The following is a 21,206-nucleotide window of genomic DNA, read 5'->3' as shown; positions in this document are numbered from 1 at the left end:
GGTGTCAAATGAAGAAGGCAATACAAAGTAGATCATATCCCCAGATACGTGTTTTTGTGCACGGTGCCTCATCATTTCACCAACATCCCCACACATATTTAATACTCACTGCCTCAATAAAAGAAAAATCCCAAAACTCATAAAAGGTCCAGGAAAAAGGGCTCTGGCTGAATTAAAACGTGTTTTTAGCACTTTCGAAAAACACGTTAATAAAAAGCAGCACTTTGAACATGAACCTTAGCGATAAACCTTGATCTAAAAAATAACTCAAAGTCTCTGAGTTGGGCGTGTTGATGTTACGTCTCTGCGCTCCGGCCTCAAATCAGCCTCGATGGGCGGAGTGAAACTGAGCACACCGGCCTTTAAAGACACACACCTCTGCAGGGATCAGAGCCTCATCCGTTTAACACGAACCGTGGACGTTAAGAACTGTTAACGTCCGTGAAGCTAACTTTAACGTTTACGGTGCTAACGGCCAGTATGACATGAAATAAATATGTTTTTAATACTCTCATCAAATGTTTATGCATTTGTGAAATGTAGCCACTCTTAAATATCCATCTGAATATAAATATATAACATATAATAATGCAGATTCATAATACTATGTAGTCATATTTCGATATAAAAACGATGAAATATACATTTAACCTCGTTAATGTCACACTGCTGGAGCTTAGCTTGTACACAAATAAGCTCACCGTCTCTGAGGTGTTTTCATCATGTGAGACAGAAACTCACCCGTTACCTCTGCTCTGCTCCCGGTGGAGTTTCTTCCGCAGGTTTAAGTTATTTTGCTCCGTGAACTTTGCGGCTGCCATGGAAACCGTGCTTACAAAATGAAAAAAAAAACAACTTTTATTCCCTCCAATAAACTCACTTTAACTCCTGTATAAAAAATAAATGTTTGTAATACTCTCACCAAATGTTTATGCAATTGTGAAAAGTAACCACTGTTAAATATCCGTCTGAATATGAATATATAAATTATGATAATGCCTATTCATAATAGTATGTTGTCATATTTCGATATTGTAAAAAATGATAAAATATATATTTAAACTATTGACAAAAACTAAATAAATGAAAAAATGAAATAAAGTTTAAAAAATTGCAAAGCAAAGCTAAGTTGATATTTAGAGATATTATCTTAATAAAATTTGGGTTAGGCCAGTGGTTCCCAAACTTTCTTTGCTGTGCCCCCTTTGTTTTACAAGAAAAATGTCCCCCCCGCGCGCGCGCGCACGCACACGCACGCACCCTCCAACCACACACGCCCATATTTTGCTCCATTGCGGTTTATTTCACACCTCAAACATTTAGTAAACAATTAAGCAAATACAAGTAATCTGCAATAAATTACAGGCAGTAAGAAAATAATCTACTAACTCTTTTACGCTACGTCTGCACCTACACGGGTATTTCTGAAAACGCAGCTGTTTCGTCCACACGTAAACGGCGTTTTGAAACACCGAAATGTCTGGCAGGATCAGCCTGATATTATATGTATCCCGCTGTAACTTTACTGTATAAAGAGCTACCATCTCCAAAATGTCAGGAGTAGTTAGTCATTACAACAAGTGTTTGTGAACTAAAAATCAAGAATGTGGGATCCTGTTTGTCCGTGATTTGAAGAGCCCAGCGCTGCTCCTGATGCAGGGAAAACCAATTCTGCAGGGGAGACCTACCTCAGCACTTGTGCAGGTGAAGCCAAAGGGAAGATTTGCTTCACCATATTTTCTAGTCTTTGTCTTAGAATGAAGTTGGTTTGGAAACATATTCAGCGATGCTTCGTCTCCTGCTTTGCGTTTGTGTGGGCGCCAGAGGCGGAGCCAGACATTTGAAACACCCGGGGCTTAGCCCTAAAGGGTAGTATGCATGTGGGATTTTTTTTTTTTGGGGGGGGGGTGGGGTTAGAAATGACTGAAAGATTAATAGGCTCTGTTTTGAGTTTTGTTCAAAAAAGAATGACTTCATATAGGGAAATATATATATCACACATGCAGGACACCTTAAACTAGTTTTTTAATTAAGCAGCAAGACAGAACGAAGTCGGGGCTGTATCAAGACACAGGGACTAAACCCCAATTCAACCAGACCCAGAACTGATCCAGAATTAAAACAGGACTACAACAGTTCAAAATCAGGACTACTGAGGACTTAACCAAGACAGAACCAGAATCAGAACTAGATGATAGTAGCACTAAAAATCATCATAGACCTGCACTACACTTATTTTTTTAAATCTACCAAAGTACAATATTTAGATTGAGAAAAGTTTATATAATTATTTTGGCCTTGTTGTGCAAACAAGCTGCATAACTTAATAAATATAGAATTTGAAAAATAGCAAACCTAAAAAGAAACACTAGGTACGAGATACATGAGTACCTATGATACGGTGATACTTTTGGCAAACGACCATTTGACTAACATGTGTGTCTCACCTGCTCTTGTTCATCTGTTCTGTCCTCATTCTCCTCTCTCTCTGTTCCTCTCTCTCTCTCTTTGTGCTGACAATCATAAAATATACAGTTGAAACCAGATATTTACAAACTCTTCAGATCAAAACAAACACTTTTTTAATTGTAACATCAAATCAGACTAAATGTTTATTTTTTTAGATTGATAAATATAAAAAACATATTTGTTAACTTTAAGAGTAAAGAGAGAAACTATCTGTATTTCTTAATTGTAAATGGCACCAAAGTGTATTCAAACTGAGCCACACTTATGGAGCTCCACAGTTCTTTTCCTGGTGTTTTGGTTGACATCTCTTGATTTTCCCATGTCACAGAAACAGGCTCTGTGTTTTGCCTTATATGCATCCACAGCTGTGCCACCAGTTTACTCACATGGACTCTACTAACCAATCAGAAGCTTCTTCAGCTCAGAATGGAATCGTCTGGAGTTTTCTTATTAATTAACAAACTTAGTGTATATGTACTCCTAAATTTGATGAAAGTGATAATAAATAGACAGATCTCTCTCTCTTTATTCTGACATTTAACTAATTCAAAAGATATTTCAATATTTATCTAAAACAAAAGTTTACTCTAAATTGATGTTGTACAGTAAAAATGTTTTATGTTTTCTCCATAAAGTGTATGTAAATATCTGGCTACAAATGTAAATATCCTGCTGTGTACTGAAATCCCTCTTGTTTTGCATAGAAATATACTGAACAACATACAAAGCACAATATATAAAATAACAGAGCCAGCCATACTAAGGAGAGCTCTCCTTAGTATGGCTGGCTCTGTTTCTCCAACAGCGCACTAACAGGTAGCAGCTGCCCCGCCCCCTCGCTCAGTCGCTTAGTGCCTGAGCTCGGATCATACCAATATCAGGGGGGATTCACGCACAGTCGTAAATTCCCACAGTGTGCACTATGTGCTTCGAATATTGTGTGTACTTTTTGTTTTATACAGTTGTCAGCCAGGCATCTAACTATGAAAAAATTACACTCCAAAAGACCCCGGGCTTCTGACAAAACAACCCGGGCTTAAGCCCAGTAAGCCACCCCCACGCTCCGCCCCTGGTGGGCGCCCCGTGCTACCAGTGTCCAAGCGTTGGTTTTTCTTTTCACACTGCGCCCCCCCCCTGCCATGGCTCTGCGCCCCCCTCCCCTCCCCTCCCCTAGGGGGGCGGCCCCACCCACTCCCCTCCACTAGGGGGCGGGCCCCACACTTTGGGAAGGTCTGGGTTAGGCTATCATTTCACGTTTTAGTTGGTTCTGATAAGGGCGAGGATAGGGGGAAATGTAAACTAACAAATACACAAACAAAAAACCCTTTAAAAAATGTTTCTATTGTGCAATTTAAATTTGCCTTTTATATTTAACCTTAAAAGTCAAAAATAGCTTTTCATTTTTAATCCTCTTTATTTTTCGATTTTATCTCTGCATCAGTGTTCCAATAATGCAGGGGTGTCAAACTCCAGGCCTCGAGGGCCGGTGTCCTGCAGGTTTTAGATCTAACCCTGGGTCAACACACCTGAATCAAATGATCAGTTCATTACCAGGCTTCTGGAGAACTTCAAGACATGTTGAAGAGGTAATTTAGTCATTTAAATCAGCTGTGTTGGATCAAGGACACATCTAAAACCTGCAGGACATCGGCCCTCGAGGCCTGGAGTTCGACACCTATGCTATAATATATGCTGTTTCTTTTCTAAAATCTCTTTTATTTGTTTATTTTTATTTTGTTTTGATCTTATATACACAAACCTGTAATTTTTACAGAGCAGTTGGCTGTCAGCTCCCAAGTAAGGCTCTTAATGACAACCTCAACAAGCAAACTGTCAGAAAATCAAAACAATTCAGACAAAGAAAAAAAAGGAGATAATCACATATGTTATGGTGTTGAACATGAGGTCAGACACGGTGCTGGAAGAGGGCGGTCATGATTTGTAGAACCATGGAGGACAGGCATCTAAGACCATAAACCGTCAGATAGTAAACTTGTTGTCAATAATAAGGTCAAATATCTCAGACATGACTGAGTTTCTGTCATTTTTTACATTTATTTACTACAGGTTAAGCCTAAAGACTCGTGCTGACATATTTCTTTTATTTACTAGCAGCATCTCTTTATCATGTAGAAAAACAGTTTTTTGTCATGTTACGACAGCAAGGACACGATTTTTAAAACATATTCTTACTGTAAAATTAACAGTTTTGTATGGTTCATTATTTTATAGAAGTAAATGGATTATTTAGAAAATATTGATGTAAATTAAACATTTTCTTTGTTTTTCTATTTACACTTTTTTGATGTCAAGATTTTACACAATTTTACTGTTAATTTCACAAACGTTTTGTACAATGCATATGTTATGGTGTGGAACACGAGGTCAGATCACGCCAAAGTAGAGTTTGAGGGGTTAGGTGGGCTGTAGACATTTTTCAGATTTCAAAATGGGCTGCCAGTTTATGGATGCCCCAGATTAATATAGCTATAGAGTATAATATATCAACAGATGCCTTTCCATTATCATCAGCTTGGAATCTCCACTATGCATATACTGGCTTGTGGCCTTGTGTAAATTGGATGTGGAGGATGGAGCGGCGAGGCAGGAGGACAAGAGGAAGACTGCAGAGAAGAGTCATGTATGTGGTGAAGGACATGGTTGCTGCAACAGTGGAGGATGATATGAGACAGATGACTTGCTGAGGTGGCCCTTAAGGAAGAAGACGTACTGCACGCTCAAACACTAAAACTCAAAATTTTAGTATAGTTCATGTATTTTTTTTCCAGGTACAACCATAATACCAAGTTTTTGCAGAACCCGTAAATCGATCTTTTGACAACTTTACATAAAACTTCTGTTTTATTGTTTAGGACAAGTTAACAAAATACAACTTTTAACCCTTTACACTATACTGCTTGTTTTACCCAACCACCACCTGTTGTACCTAACAATATTTTCTTGTTAACGCAAATATGTAATAAGCCATATTTTTTTCTCAAATAAAAATGCATCCAGCTAAATATTTCTGCCCGTACACTCCAACACTGCGAACAAGAGAGAAATTAATCAAGAAACACATCAAATTACACTTTTCAAACATGTGCAGATGTTCTGATATTTTAAGAAGCACGCAGTCACGCTGTTTATGTCTAATTTAATATCTTGTAGCTAAAGAAATCGATAAAGATATCATATATCAATAGCAGATATTGATATGACCTTTACGATGACGCACAAAAAAGAAAAGACACATGTACAAATCGTCCAAACAGAAAAAGTCTGACTCTCAGGATTTGAAGCCCTTCTGATGAGATAAATGCACAATTACAGAGTTCGTACTCAGGCTGAGGGTCCTCGAGGGTTTGTATCTCAGCTCTTCAGCAAAGAACATCAGCTGGATGTAGCTGAGGCCCCTCTAACCGAGCGCCATTCCAGTGAAGTCTCTTTGGACCTCTGTCGAGATGAGGAATCTCCTCTGCCGCACTCAGACTCAATTTGTAGAGTATTTGGTTCTGGATCAGGAGTACATGCTCCAGTAGATGGTGTTGAAGAGCAGGTAGGACAGAGGGAAGGCCAGTCTAGAGTACGAGTCGATCATGTAGCTGTTGTTGACCAGCAGGTCCACGTTTTCACGTACAGACCGCTGCCGGCGAAGCCGAGTCCCCTCCGTGGGGCGCATGTCTGAGCTTTGGGTTGGCGATGTCAGAGGGTCAGAGGTCAAGGTGGGTGCCAGACGGGGGAATGTAGTCAGCTCAATATCGTTGTCGTGGAAACACCCGTCAAAGGCCATTGCTTGACTGGCGTTGAAGGTGGATGGGATCTTTAAAGGCAAAGAAAGGAAACGAGCAGGTGGAGATTTCACCGACAGAGACCCGGCACTCAAAAATCTTGAATTACAATCCGAGGATTAATCTTTAAAAGCAAAGAGGTAATATATAAATAAAAGGGGGACATCTCTTAAAAATTCCATTTTGTGGCAAAGACAAACGTTTTAATCATTTCTCTAAATCAGATTTGAGTGGTGATCAAACATGTGCCGTTTTAATGCATCAGTGGACACTTAGTTTGTTTCAGATTTACACAGAAATCCAAATTCCAACATGAATTGATTATGTCGGATACTTACTAAAAAAAGGTAATAACACCACAAAGCCGTTTAAAACTTGTGGATGTTTTGAAATGACAGGAAATGTTCACCTGACTGCAGTTTCTTTTTAACTACTTTTGACATTTTAAAGATATTTTTGCAAAACGTAATGCTTGCTTTTGCCACAAGGTGTCAGTGTTTCACCAGGACGATTCTTTTTCTCTTGAGTCCTTCAACAGTCCAAAACCTCCTGAAGAAAGTAACGGCTGGAGATTTTCATATTTTAAAAGCTAGGTTGAATTTTTGATATTTATGATTAAAACAACTCAAATAATAAAGTAGTGATTTCAGCTGTTTAAAAATATGCTCCACCTTAAACTCTGCTCCACATTCTGAAGTACTTTGTTAATGCTTTGAGAGGCCACTTTGCTTGAAACCTATTGACTCAATGACTGACTTTTCACACACATGAAAGGGAAGGTTGCAGCCAATGGTTACTTCCAATTAAAAGGGAGTTTTTCCCTTCCCACTGTTGCTAAACTGCTTGCCCAAAGAGGGTCTTATGATTGCTGGGTCTTTCTCTATGTATCATTGTAGGGTCTACCTTACAATATAAAGCATCTTGAGGCAACTGTTGTGATTTGGCGCTGTATGAATAAAATTGAATTGAATCGATACTCTGGCTCCAAAAAGGCTCTCACGCTTTGCACGAAAATTTCAAAGTTTGAGTAAATCTTAGTAAAGATCCAAGAGGCAGCTGGAGGGTTCTGTGCAGCACATGTAATGGCCCTGATTGGCCACTAGAGTGAGACATTAAGCAAAATGTTGCCTCGCTCTTTGCACAGTAATAATCCCTCTTCCCCCCTGTGCTGACCTTCCCCCTCTTCATCTTCCTCATCTCCTCCAGAGTGGTGCAGTAGTTCACAGCTGCATATTCAATCACAGACAGGAAGACAAACAGGAAGCTGGTCCACAGGTAGATGTCCACCGCTTTCACGTACGACACCTGGAAAGCATCGCACGTTTTCACATATACAGGGCCACATTTAATATGGTTCACCCCTTTGTCATTTATCTATTTATATTTTAACCTTATTTTTTTCCTTTGTTGCCATTTTTAAAATGGGGTTTCAACAGACTTTATAAAAAAGCCTAAAAACAAAAACAAAGCAATGTACAGTCAATGGTATATCCTCCTACTTTAGTTACAAAATAGAAAAAAGTGACAAAATTGCCATCCCAGCTCCTCATTTTGCATAATTCTAGTTTTATCAATATTAAAGATAAGCTGCAAAATGTATATATTGTAAATTAATTCATAACACATTTTTGTTGGTTTTATCACATATTTAGGAAATGGCATTATGGCAAATAGCAAACGGCATTGTGTTTATACAAATTATGAAACTTTCAGTTCCCAAATATGATCCTGATCTTTGCACTTTTCCTCCACGATTAAGTTTGTTCAGTTTAAGTCAAAGAAGGATCTTTTGGGCTATTTCGCTTCACATAAGGTAAATAAAAATACTGCAAATGCAAAACATTTAAAAGAAATTTGACATTGGCATTGATATGCTGTTAAATTCCTTTCTGATCATCTGTTTTGGTCACCCAGAGCCAACATAGGCCTGCTGAACTCTCACAAACAGCTGTTACCTGAGGCATCGAGGCGGACACTCCTGTGATGATGGTGGACATGGTGAGCACTGTGGTTATACCTGCAGGGGACGAGAAAACAGACAGACTTCACATATGACATTCAAATTCTTTCAAATAACGTGTGATGTTTGGTGAAGACTGGCTGTTCTTGTTTTGTTTTTGGACATGAGTGTAGACACCAAGAAGCCAAAAACTGCGGTTCTTTAAATTTGCATTGAGGCTGGCTTCAAAATGAATCCTCCTCCACAGACTGCCACGTTAAAGCCTTTAGATACACGTGATTACAGCAACTCTTCAGAGGGTGACATTTCTTTGGAACCCATCCATTTACTGTTATAACTTTGATGAGCAGGTGTGCTGACACACAGAGGTGTAAGGTGGTAACCGTCTGCTGAGCCTTGGCTCCACCAGCTGGAGTCATTGAAGTGAACCTGTGGACTGTGATTGTGTTCGTCATGTTGCTGTGAAGTACAGAGCATCCATGATGTTTGTTCTTCAGTCTGAGGATGTGAAATCCTAGTTTTTAATTGGTCTGTTAGCACAAATTAACAGGTATCTCACTCACACAGTTTATAGATGGAGCTTGCTAGCATCAACTTAGCACTCCACCTGTTAATATTGCAACTTTGACTCAGAACAAACTAAATACACTTGCTTCAACTTGACCCGGTTTTTCTGTCTTCTGTGGTTTATATAACTCTGTATAAGATGTGATGAAAAATACAAATAAATATCAAAAATATCCATCAACTGTGTCAAATTGATATTGATGCAGTAGGTTTTAGATTCATATAAATGTTATCCTGGCAGTATCATTTGTCTTGCAGTGTAGGATAAAATAGATCAATGATGGTGTAAAATAAAATGTTAGAGCATCACTGAAGTCATTAGGCTTCACCCCAATAAAGGAACAGAACGAAACAGCACTATTTACAGGTTTAATGTGCCTCTTTAAATGTGGTTAAAGAGCCAGGAGAGAGCAGAAAGACTGGGATTTGAGGTGGTTGTACTTAGGATTTGCTTAATGAATGATACCCAGAGACACTCTTGCAGGAACAGCCCGTCTATCGATCCAGAAGGAGACCCAGGAGAGGACGACCATCAGCATGGTGGGGAAGTACGTCTGCAGCATGAAGAAGAAGATGTGCCTCCGCAGGATGAAGGTTATGAAGAGACGGTTGTACCAGCCTGACAAAGAGAGACAGAAAAACTTCAGTCTTTTCAGCAAACTGTGACACTTGATGATAAGGTTGGAGTTCCTGTTCATCCCAAAGTCTCTAAAAGCACTCTAATCTAAAAGAATATATCTACAAGTAAAGAGACAGACGTGTCCATATGTTTGTGACTACTGAATATGATCTGCTCCCACTTCCATTATTTTATGACACAATCTTACTGATGACCTACTAATTGTATTCAGCTGTGTTGCAGTAGGGACACATGGAAAAGTTTCAGGACACTGGTCTCTGAGGACTGGAGTTTGAGACCCTGCTTTAGAGCATAATGATCTGACTTGTGTTTTGTCTCTAAACGTGAGTACCCGCAGATGCTACAGGTACACAACCTGTGCTATACACACCGGTGCTGCTGTAGAAAGCCAGGCCACTGGAGGCTTGGAAATGCTCAATGAAGAACTGTGACAATACGATTTCATCCGTCCTCAGAGAGTCGTTGCCATTCTTCCAGTAAAGCATCAGGTCATTCTCGTTATACGCGTCTACAGTGAGAAACAATTAGAAACAAAGGGAGATGGAAAACAGAAGAAAGACAAGAACTGAGGTCAGCTGACATTATCCACCTTTCATTTATGTGTTACTTTATGATTAAAGAATGTGAAGTTTTTATTATTGTGTGTATATACTGAATGCGTCTTACAGCTCTCCAACTCCAGCGAGCAGTTCTGTGTGTCCAAAGGGAAGCTGCTGAAGTCCATCGAGCAGAGAGCCGTCACAGTGACCCTGAAACACCCACACACACAGATATAAAACAGCTTCCCCTGCAGCTGTCCTTGACTGTTCGTTCTTACAGTTTACTCCCTAGAAACTCAAGCAAACCAAAGTAGAGTCAGAAAAGTGAAAATAGGGCAGGGAAACAAAGATTAAAGCAGGAATCTAGAAGCTTTTTTTTCCTAGCTGCAACAATTTCTGTTTTGTCAGTTTGTCACATCTGATACACACTCACCAGATAGTTCAGATAGTTACACTTTGCTTAATACCAGACCTCCTTTTTTCAGAAAATAATGTAATTCGTGGCAGAAATTTGTTCCTCAGAGATTTTGGTCCAATTGTGTGAAGCTGTTGACACGGTAGCTTCCCGCCGTTCCTGCAAATTAGCTGGCTGCAGATCCGTGATCAGATCTCCTGCTCTAACACATCCCATGCATAGAGATGTGGTCATTGTGGAGATGGAATGATCTGTACATTTATGCCGTTTTCGAATGTTGCATCAGAAATTGAGACTTCTCAGACCAGCCATATTTTTCCTATTGTCTGTGAATTGTAGCCTGAGTTTCCCGTTGGGCAGAGCTGAGCAGAGTGGCAGCTGATCGGGTTCTCTTCTCTCTTCTGCTGTAGCCCCTCTGCTTCAAGCATGTGTTGTCTTCTGCAGACAATCACCTTCACATTCATGTCACATTTAAAGCCACTTAAATACCGTTCTTCCTCATTTTGATGCTCAGTTTGAACTTCAGCAGGTTGCCATGTCACTGTTACTGTCACGTCATTGGCTGATCAGATGTCTAGGTCAATGAGCAGTAGAACAGGTGCACCTAATGAAATTCCTGGTCATCTTATAAACCATCAGTGAGGCTTCTGAATAGTTTAAGGGACGCTTGGTTCATAAGGGATGCTACAGACATGCACAGTGTAAGATGGGATGCTTTACTGTCATGGTCCTGCGACCATGACTCAGTGACTTTATGTTTATGTTCTTTATTGTTATTACTTTCATTATTATTCTTGGGCTGTTTTGGGATGGTTTGTGTTTGGGATTTTAGACACTGGGTTCTGGGTTTGTGCTCCCTCTGTTGGTCCCTGGTGTTAGTGTTCCCCTGTCTCGTCAGGTTAATCAGGTCCAGCTGTTTCCCCCACCTGTGTGTGATTTCCCAGTGTCTCTTTGTGTACTTATAGTGTGTGATTTCCTCTGCTCCTCGTCGCGTCGTCTGTGTTCATACCCGGTGAATCCCCTGCGTGCTCTCCCTGCTGTTCTCCCTTCATGTTCAGGTTTGCCACTCCCTTTGTGTAGTTTCTCCCAGTTTAGGTCGTCCTTAGTTCTGTTTTGCCATCTCCACTTTATGTTCAGTATTGTCAATAAATCACCTTCACATCTGAGTAAGTGCTGCATCTGAGTCCTCCTTTCCACTCTTCACACGGCCGCTGCCCCGGACCGTGACATTTACTTACTTATTTTATTATATGAAAAAAACTCTAATAAATCAATGTTTTCCTGACACCACATATATTTAATAAAGTAAACATTGGCTGCACTAAGCTTCAGAGGATTTCATCGTCTTCTCTGCAGCTTAACACTTTTGCATCCACCTGAACACCTGCCCTCTACCTGACGCTGTAGAGGATTTTTCCATCAGGGTAAACCCGCAGCATGATGTTCTCCATGGTGGTGTCGTGGATGAAGGAACGTTTGGAGTGGACGAAGAAGACGTCGGGAACCCAGATCTTCTTCACCAGCCGGGAGTCAAAAGTCCTGCTCTGGTTGTTTCTAGACGGGAACGCCAGCCTCTCGTCCTTCCAGTAGTGACGCAGGTACAGAGTCATGGTGAAGTCCTACAGACGGCAGACACACACCAGAGAAACATATACTTCTTATGTTTCTTTAATTTTTATTCATGTTTTTCAAGCAAGTTTGAATTCATGGGAGATCTGGGGGCTCAGAAAATGTGGTTCCAGGCAGAGCCTGAACCTGGTGTCAACACTTCCATTGTTTTAGATCAGGCTGTCATTGCAGCACCGTCCTGTTCTCATTCATCTCTCTTGGCTGGAAGAACTTTTAAGTTAGACATGGCGCTGACTTCAAAGCTGGCCACTTGAGGGATCAAGAGCCAGAGAGTCAACTGACAAACAGTGACGTCAGTAAAACTATAAAGTCATAAAACTATAAAGTCATAAAACTATAAAGTCATAAAACTACAGTTTAAGGAATCTCTTTAGTTCAGTTTGTCTACATGATTTTATTTTTACTGAAAGGTTATGAAAGAAGGGAAAAATATGACAGCTTTTGGTGTAATTTGTCTTAGGAACATTGTTTTTGGCTCATCAGAATGACTTATATGATCTTATTTAGCTGTGGTCTGGCAGCGCTTTTAATACCAAACTCTAAAACGCAATAAATTCTTAATGATTTGCAGCACAATGCACAAAGAGGTTGACACACTGGTTAGATCTATGTGATTAATTTGGCAGATATATATGTATATATATATATATATATATTTATCCTGGATGGCCCTCCTGATGCAACCCCAGAGGGATCCTGGGAGGAGAGACAAAAGCAGGAAGTGTTTGCCTGTTTAGTAAATGTGTAAATTATTGAGCCACTGTTGGCAGCATAAAGCCTGTTGATCTAAAATACAGTGAAAAGTTCATAATTTAAGCCCTCTTTGTGTGCAGAGCAGTCCAGCAGGTCTGACTGGATTCTTTTTAGGCCATATCTGGGCCACAGGTTCCATTCAGCATTTGACACAAATGGTTTGAGGCCTTTTTAAGAACAGCGCCAGCTGTTTGGCCCTGATTCTGCAAACCTCTGTTAAACACCCCAATAGTTTATTTAATCTACTAATCTGTTTATTTATTTTACAGTGTAAAAACTATTGTATTAAGACATTTAACCAACATTTTCAGGAATATATTTAGGCAGCCTCTTTTATGATTATTTACTTGTGACCTTCCTTCATTCCTGTTAGTCACACTCCCTTTCTGATTACTGGTCCAATTAGTATCTCCTGTGTTCAGTTATCCTCTCACTTCCCGGGCTTCCTTTTTTCTCTATTGGATTTATTTGCCACTTTCCTAAATCAGGTTATCTAGCTGTTTTTATTCGCCTTCCTTCAAAACCCTACCTTTCATGTATGGATCTTGCTATTTCTTGTCTTTCCTATTTTTGATTTTTGGACTTTTATTGTGACATCTTGCATTTGGGTCCTTTCCTCTGTGACATGCCATTAAAAATCCTCACCATGTTGACCTCTGAGATGCTGTCGATGCTCTCCACCTGCACATCAATGCCTACGGGGATGGGCGCACCTAAAGCAAAGGCATGGAAAGTATTTCATTTTAATGCCATTAACTCATAAATTATTTATCAGTGCTAGTAAAGAAACTCAGTCAGAACTGTGCAGCTCAACCTCTGCACATATTTTATGGGTGTCACAATTCTGTGTGTGAGTGGGGTGTGTGAATGGTGTAAACCGTAAAAAGTTATAAACTTAGACTCGACACATGGGTCATATTTCATGGGTTTCGCAAGTGGGTGTGACAGAATGATTCTAAAGCACCACCCATTTAATTTAAGGTTTTCTGGAGCCTATCCCAGCTGTCACTGGATAAGACACACCCTGGACCCTCATCATCGTCTACTCCAGGGTTAACAACCATCAACAGCCAAACATGTCAGTGAAGGTTCTCAGTCATCCAGTTTTGTTGTAGTCTAAGGAGCTTGGAAAGAAAAGCATCTGGACTTCTTTAATTTTCTTAAAGATGTTTCACCTCTCATCTGAGAAGCTTCTGAGAAGGACACTCCCAAAGGGCTTAAAATCTGGGACTCTCCACCATTTGCTCTTAGAACTGAAGAAGCTTCTCGGATGAGAGGTGAAGAGTCTTCAAGAAAATTAGAGAAGTCCAGACGCTTTCCTTTCCAAGCTACTTACACCATCAACAGTCAAGTTACAACCAGCCTGTTGGCTGCAACAAAGAAGAGAGTCACAAAACCAACATTTAACTAGCCTCGCAAAACACTGGCACTTCCTGCAGTCTCCTGCATCAAAACACAAACACACACACACACACACACACACACACACACACACACACACACACACACACACACACACACACACACACACACACACACACACACACACCCCACGAAAGGCCTCGGGCTGTAACAGAATTTAGGATCCACATCTAAGAGGCATGTCTTTGATCCGTGTGAGGAAGCAAAGGAAGAACATGCAAACTCCCCACAGAAAGGCTGTGAAAGTCCTGGGTTTGAATCAACACCCAGGACAGTTTTGCTGTTTTCAGGCACAAACCCACAAACCCAGGACACAAACTCCACCCACAGATTTAATCAGATGAATATGAGCTGTGGTTTTGTTGAAGCATGTTCTTGCCAGCAAGTTGTATTTCTATCATTTGACAAATCATCTCATAACTCAAAGGTAGATTGTCAAGTTTAGGACAGACTGAACATTTTTGATAGAAACCTCAGATTGGAGACATCTAGGTGCCACAGTTGTATCACCACTGGGAGGCAAAAGAAAAACAACATTTGGCAATAAACACAATTATTTATTGTGCGTTCCATCAATGACACATGATTAGTGGTTCCTGAATGCCAGATAATGCGCACAGGAATTGATAAGGAACTAGTTTGTGCTGCTGTCAGTCAGAATCCAGGGTGTAAAACATCCACACGAATGCAGGAAATGCCTCGACTGCAACACACCCATGTTTGCATGCACCAAGGTGCAAGGGCCCTTTAATCGCTGCTTGCAGCTTTAATTGACATTATCAAATTGCAATAAAGACAAATGTAATATAACTGTCAACAAAAAATTCTAAGCAATAAAGTTGGACGAATCCATGCAGTTATTGCAGGGCTGGACCATACTGTCATACGACAGCAACAGACGATCCTGGAATCTCGGATCTAATTTGTCAACTGAAATTTTTTTTAAGTTTCTCACTTAGTGAAACACATAATACACACAGTGGAGTGCAAACAGAAACACAGCTCATAGAAATCCACATGCCTTCACAGTTAAAGGAAAAAAAGAATAGAAAACTATCCTGTGATAACAATAAAAATACTATTTTTAATGTGGGCTCAGTACTGGTATGTTTAAGGCAGAGGCTTTTTTAACAGCACCGGAAGCCTGCCTGAAAAGATATTAGTGTCTGTTTGATGTCCTACAGTGAGATGGGATAGAATAAAAACCGATAATAATTTAACAGCATATCAGGATCAGTCACTTCTCGTTTATTGCTTTAATCCAATCACCCGTCCTGACCTGGAAACCTCATTTTGTGTTGTGACATCCTTTGTCTTTGGCACCAACTCACCTGTGCAGCCATTGACATCTGTCTTCATCTCTCCCGCCCCACCCCATCTTCCTCATCAGCAGATTGTTTAACGGCTCCTAAAAAGGCTGAACGCACATAAACAAGCAGAACACACATAGCTGGAGGGCTCTGCGACCTACCAATGATCATAAAAAGCAGCACTTAAATTATGGTTACTCGCTCACTGTTTGCTCCACAAAGCAATCATGACAAAGTTTAGGAAAGAAGTTTGTCCATCCCATAACAGTGCCTAGTGGCCGTGCTCTCCTTTGGAATTCTATGCTGTTAATTTTAGGATATATCCACAGCTGCGACTTGCAGACAAAACAGCTCATTCCTGCGCCGACCACAAGCAACAACAATGATTTCACTGCCGTTCTGCTGGAGAAAAATGTTTCCATTCATTTGGAGGTAATGTTAAAAGGTTAACAACGAGGAGAATGCACAGAAGGAAAACCAGCTCCGACCACTCTTTCAGCCTGTTAGCGTGTGTTGCCATTCTTAGATGTCTTTATTTAATCCGGGCCAATTTAGATTAAATGGGAATGTCTTAGGACATCTAGGTTACGGTATAGAAAACAGCGGTTTTCAAGCAAAACTGCTCAAAATATGTGAACTTTCCATTTCTGCTGTTGCACTGTGACTGGAGTGGGTGGAATGTTAGTGTGGGTAGTGTTTTCTTGACATGAATAAGGCTCCATAATTCATGATTTAAAAGCTTCAGTATGAGTCAAGCTACATATACAGTAGTAGAGTTTTAAATGAAGAAGACTATCATCCACTTTATTGTTTTCAAAGTCCTGCCATACTTACATTCGTATAACTATAGGCTGGAAGCAGAGAGTGGTTAAAAAGGTGGTCTTAAAAATTCCCATCATATTGCAGTTTTGCCTGACATGTTTTCATAGCAATGAAACACATTTAATAGCAGCAAACTTATAACTGCATTGGCTACCTGTGAATCCTCATGTTCACATATCAAGTCAATGAGCATATCCTGGGCAATCTTTCTTTCTGACACTTAGAATACAGTTAATGAACTTCAGTGTTTTATTCAGTTTGACCGGAAATGAATGACGGGGTGTCGAGGGGTGTTTATCGAGGTTGGGGCCATTTTCCCACAGATATGTGAGATCAGAAGTCTTCAGGTTTTGCTCCCTAGTTGCCAAAAAACCAAAAACAAATGCAGTGTTACAATAATGATGTCACTATTCAGACCTTGAAACTAAGGCCATATTTTTTGGAGATAATCTATCTGAATTTCAGGAGTGAGACCACACCTCCATACAAATGCAATCCAGCTCTCTGTCTGTCTATGACCCCCCCCAATGACATTTAAATGAGTTGTGATGGATCAAGGACACCTCTAAAACCTGCAGGACACCGGCCCTCGAGGCCTGGGTTTGGACACCACTGACTCAAAGGATACTGTGCTGGTGACAAGCCTTGTACCCTAAAACACAGTAAGTTACTTTCTCTGAGTGCAGACTGACAGACCTCGCAGAACAGTTATTGTAATGACCACAAAAAATATAAAAATACAAAAGGTCCAGTTCAAATATTTGCTTTTGATGCTTTTTTTGTTACTGCGAATCAGGCAGAATCTGTGTCACTGCTTCCAAAAATTCCTATTTGAACCAAGAATTTTGAAACTAAAACTGCACCAGGTATCTGTGAGAAACAGCTGTTCCATCCTCCCCAAAAAGAGCCAGGCCATGAGGGGGTGGAACAGCAAAAAGCTAAAGTGCTGGCAGGAGGTGACTGTTACTAACAGCTCACAAGGTTGGCACACATGTTTCTCTAGGGCGAGCCACCTTTAAACTGCCAGAGCTCTCTCCTCTACTCCAGCTTTTATACTGAGGGCTGAAGGATCGCTGAGTGCAGCCAGCTGTGCACCATCTTCATAGGAGAATGAGGTCTGAGTCATTAGTTTTTTAAAACTTTACACAACACCATGTTCTTTTTGGACAGTAACCCAGGCTATGTTTTTCCTTTGAGATGGGAAATTTGCTAAATTGAAGCTAACTTTGTAAACCAACGGATAACATCACAGTGGGAGACATGAGTCATCAGTGTTCAGGAAGAGTTCGTCCGGCGATGCTCTTTCGTTGCATTAATCCAGTTTAGATGCAAAATAAACTGCCTTGCTGGAAATCTTTGAAAAGTTGAGTATGCACAAACACAGACACACAAACTCTCTCTTGCACAGTCCCACACACACACTGTGACTGTGTGACTTAATAAAACCAGTGGAGACCAAAAATTTAATGTAGCCCCGACAACGACTGCTGTCAGGAAGAAAAACCTGCAACAGAAGGTCACTCGCTCTCCCTCTCCTGGCTCTTTACTGCTTTCCTTTTCCCACATCACACCCAGTCCGAGTACATATGAGGCAGACGTGCAAAGCGAGGCCACAGCTGATTCTCCACTTTTGTGCTATGCAAAGGAGCTTCAACCCTAATTTATAACCTAAACCCTGTCTTATTGTTTGATATCAGCTCTGAAGAACTATTGTAACGATACTGTATAAAAAAATAAAATAAAAATCTGAACAACATTTTTCTTTAAATAAAGCAACAAATGACACAACAAATGACAGCTAATATATTTGAATATTAGCTATCAGCTAATACCAGCACAAGCTATCGCTACAGTTTTTTGTTAAACACCGTGTTAAAGAGCTTGGACTCTTGGAATTGCACCTGTATTGTCCTCATCTGATCATTTGTAATTAAAAACATGGTTATGGTTCACCGTGACGTAGAACAGACTCACACCTTTGAACAATTTCCTCAATGCTGTTTGAGAGGAAATGTATCCTCTAAACCTCTGAGTGCCAGAATGTTAAAACTGCACACCAAGGTCAAGTTCGGGCTTATTTGAGCTGCCGACAAACATTTTAATGCGATCATTAAGCAGTAAAGTCCAACCCTTGATGCGAAAGGTACTTGACTATGTTGTATGCTGAGCACATTAGGCTTTTTCAGCTGGGTAAAGTATGTATATTTGGATAGGTTCTGGTCAGCTGTGTGCAAATAGGCTTGACTGTTTGTTTTGACTGCTGTCCCTTAATGAGACTTTGTTGCTGCAAGACTGCCATACTGCTCATTTGTTCACCTGTTTGTGACATGAGTCTAAACTGCAGCTTTTAGCACTTTGGCACTGACCTTTCTGGAAGCTGCTGCTGGTCATTACCTTGTGATTGCATGTAAATGATCAGCTAAGGTTGCCAAGCTTGGTTAGCAATACACGTTTACAGACTGTGTGAGTTCAGACACAAATATCTGCTAATTAGTGCTAACCATGATACTGACTTCTTGAACTGTATCAAACAAGATGCATACATGCTGGAGATTCTTCCTGGACCACCAGTTATGCTGCAGACCTGAAACCAGCCGGCCAACTGTCTGAAACCTTCAGACGCTGCAAAGTGTCAGAAAAATGACGTAAACCAAAGGGCATAACTCTATACGGGTGAAGACCTGAAAAGGTGATGAATTAAAAAATCCACATGCAGTTTTGGTGAGTGGCACTCACCACCACGCTTTCAGGAGATCAGATCTGCTCACATTTTAATAATGGATTGGATTTATATAGCGCTTTTCAAGGCACCCAAAGCACTTTACAATGCCACTATTCATTCACACTGGTGGAGGCAAGCTACGGTTGTAGCTACAGCTGCCCTGGGGCAGACTGACAGAAGCGAGGCTGCCATATCGCGCCATCGGCCCCTCTGGCCAACACCAGTAGGCGGTAGGGTAAAGTGTCTTGCCCAAGGACACAACGACCAGGACAGAGAGCCCGGGGATCGAACCGGCGACCTTCCAGTTACAGATACGCTTCCCAACCCCCTGAGCCACGGGGTGACCATGGCTCAGGGGTGACCGTGCAGCCAGCTGTGGCTATGGCCAGCTGTGGCTGTGCACAGTTTTTGCTCAGTCTTACCTTCCAGGTACAAATAACCACACAACAAGCTGTTTCACTTATCTGATATATTCTAAAATGTTCCAAAAGGCATCAACTTCAAGAAGTCAGTGACTTATTTAGCAGAAGATAGTTTTAGCATGCGGCTAGCAGTACAGACACCTGTATCATCACCAGTACAGGTGTAATGGAGGGAATTACACTTTTGTTTTAGTAAACAAGATAACATACACGAAGGAGGATGTAAAGTTTACCGTGTTTAAGATCTGTTTTGTGTTCAGATTTGGTTTCAACAAATAGTACCAGTAAATGTTTTAGGCGAGATGGCTGAAAATGAAAGGCTGCTGATTGGGATTGAACTGTTTTTCAGCCTCAGGCGGTTTTCTGCCTGTCACGGCCAGCGGGACAAGCCGTGTGATGATGGGATGTGCAGAACCTAAGACAACCTATACTGGGCAAGCTACCAAAACATAGACCTGATACCTTTACACAGAGACGCAGGGAAAAATGGGAAGACAACACAGGATGCGAGGAAATGACGCAGGGAACTAACACAGACGAACCAGCGACGAGCACAAGATGACACACAGTATAAATACACAGGCAGACACAAGAGGGAACGAGGAACAGGCGGCAACGCAGCTGATTAGGGAAGACGAGACAAGGAAGCAAACAGAATACACTCACATGAGACACGGGCCTTCACAATAAAACAGGAAATGCACAGAGACATGGTACAGACACTAAACAGAGGGAACACAGAACCAAACTCAAAGAACTAAAAAGTCTAAACCACAGTACACAACAGGAGCAAACTAGAACACAAGATTATAATAATAAAAAACACAAAGCACTGGATCAAAAGACCCAGGACCATGACCCTGCCACTTCCTCGTTGGCTTCATGCAGGACGCTTGTTGTCACAAAGCCTCTCTGACCTGCACAACATGTTTTTTGTTTCTTTTTCTTATCAGCTCATGTGATTAGCTCTGCTACAAGGAAAGAGGGAGAAAACATCTTCTTAAGTCCCTGTTGAGCCTGGTTTAGCAACACTGAGACTGTGATGCTATCAGTGCTTTGGTGGTTTTAGGTGATATCAGCCGGAACAATCAGCAAACGTCTCTTGTGAGCTCTTCTGCTTCTTTACCTCGCCTTTAAAACCAGAATATTTCCACATGCGACCTTTAATGGCAGCAAACTTCCACCTCACTTCTGCTCTCTCCTTTCATTGTCCTGCTGGCCGCTAAATCTCACTCTGGACTTTTATTCGAGTAGTGTTATGATTTTCTCGGTTAGTGATTTGCTCCAGATTTAGCTTAACATGAAACCTTGCCTGGTGCAGCTTTAACGGCCAGCTTTTTGCCCCATAATGTTTGTGTGTTCAGCGTTTCAGAACGAGTCGCCCTAATCCCCAAACACAACGCTGCAGATGGATCAATCCATGCAGTCATAAGCGGCATAATGCAGTTTTAAGGTGGCAGGATGTTTCTCTGGAGCCTCATCGCCGCATGTGTGTTCTCATTTGACTTTCCATCGGCGCCAATCATACGAGGGGGAAGGTGAGAGGTGGACAGGGATTAAGAGGTGAATCTCTAGGCAGCTTTCAGACAACATGAGCGTCAGACTACAGAATCCATACTGCCGAAGCCTAACCATGTGTAATGCTGCATCTTTGTCTGAAACACTTTAAGACATTTGCAGAATTTACAGCAAAAGGCTTTGAAAACAGGTTTTCTGTCTCTATGCACATTCTCGGTGTATGTGCC

The 21,206-nt window shown here is 41.0% G+C and overlaps 1 protein-coding gene across 2 annotated transcripts in view; it reads right to left on the bottom strand.

Moving 5' to 3' along the window:
* Positions 1-5,989: 5,989 nt before the first annotated feature.
* Positions 5,990-21,206, bottom strand: part of LOC146625305 (gamma-aminobutyric acid receptor subunit rho-3-like) — a 31,521-nt gene continuing 16,304 nt past the window's right edge. The window contains exons 3-10 of one of the 2 annotated variants that reach the window (XM_085361988.1): positions 13,409-13,476; positions 11,777-12,000; positions 10,079-10,176; positions 9,798-9,944; positions 9,254-9,406; positions 8,216-8,277; positions 7,434-7,565; positions 5,990-6,292 (exon numbers count right to left, since the gene is read on the bottom strand). In XM_085361988.1, coding sequence (XP_085218114.1) covers positions 5,990-6,292; positions 7,434-7,565; positions 8,216-8,277; positions 9,254-9,406; positions 9,798-9,944; positions 10,079-10,176; positions 11,777-12,000; positions 13,409-13,476 — 1,187 coding nt within the window. The remainder of the gene's footprint in view (positions 6,293-7,433; positions 7,566-8,215; positions 8,278-9,253; positions 9,407-9,797; positions 9,945-10,078; positions 10,177-11,776; positions 12,001-13,408; positions 13,477-21,206) is intronic. The other variant, XM_085361989.1, reaches the window with a different exon arrangement.

The sequence above is a fragment of the Diplotaxodon limnothrissa genome, linkage group LG9 (genome assembly GCF_057381915.1).
Source record: "Diplotaxodon limnothrissa isolate DT_005_m linkage group LG9, D_limnothrissa_male_GT1.1, whole genome shotgun sequence".
Lineage (NCBI taxonomy): Eukaryota > Metazoa > Chordata > Actinopteri > Cichliformes > Cichlidae > Diplotaxodon > Diplotaxodon limnothrissa.
This window is presented reverse-complemented; position numbering and strand designations above follow the sequence as displayed.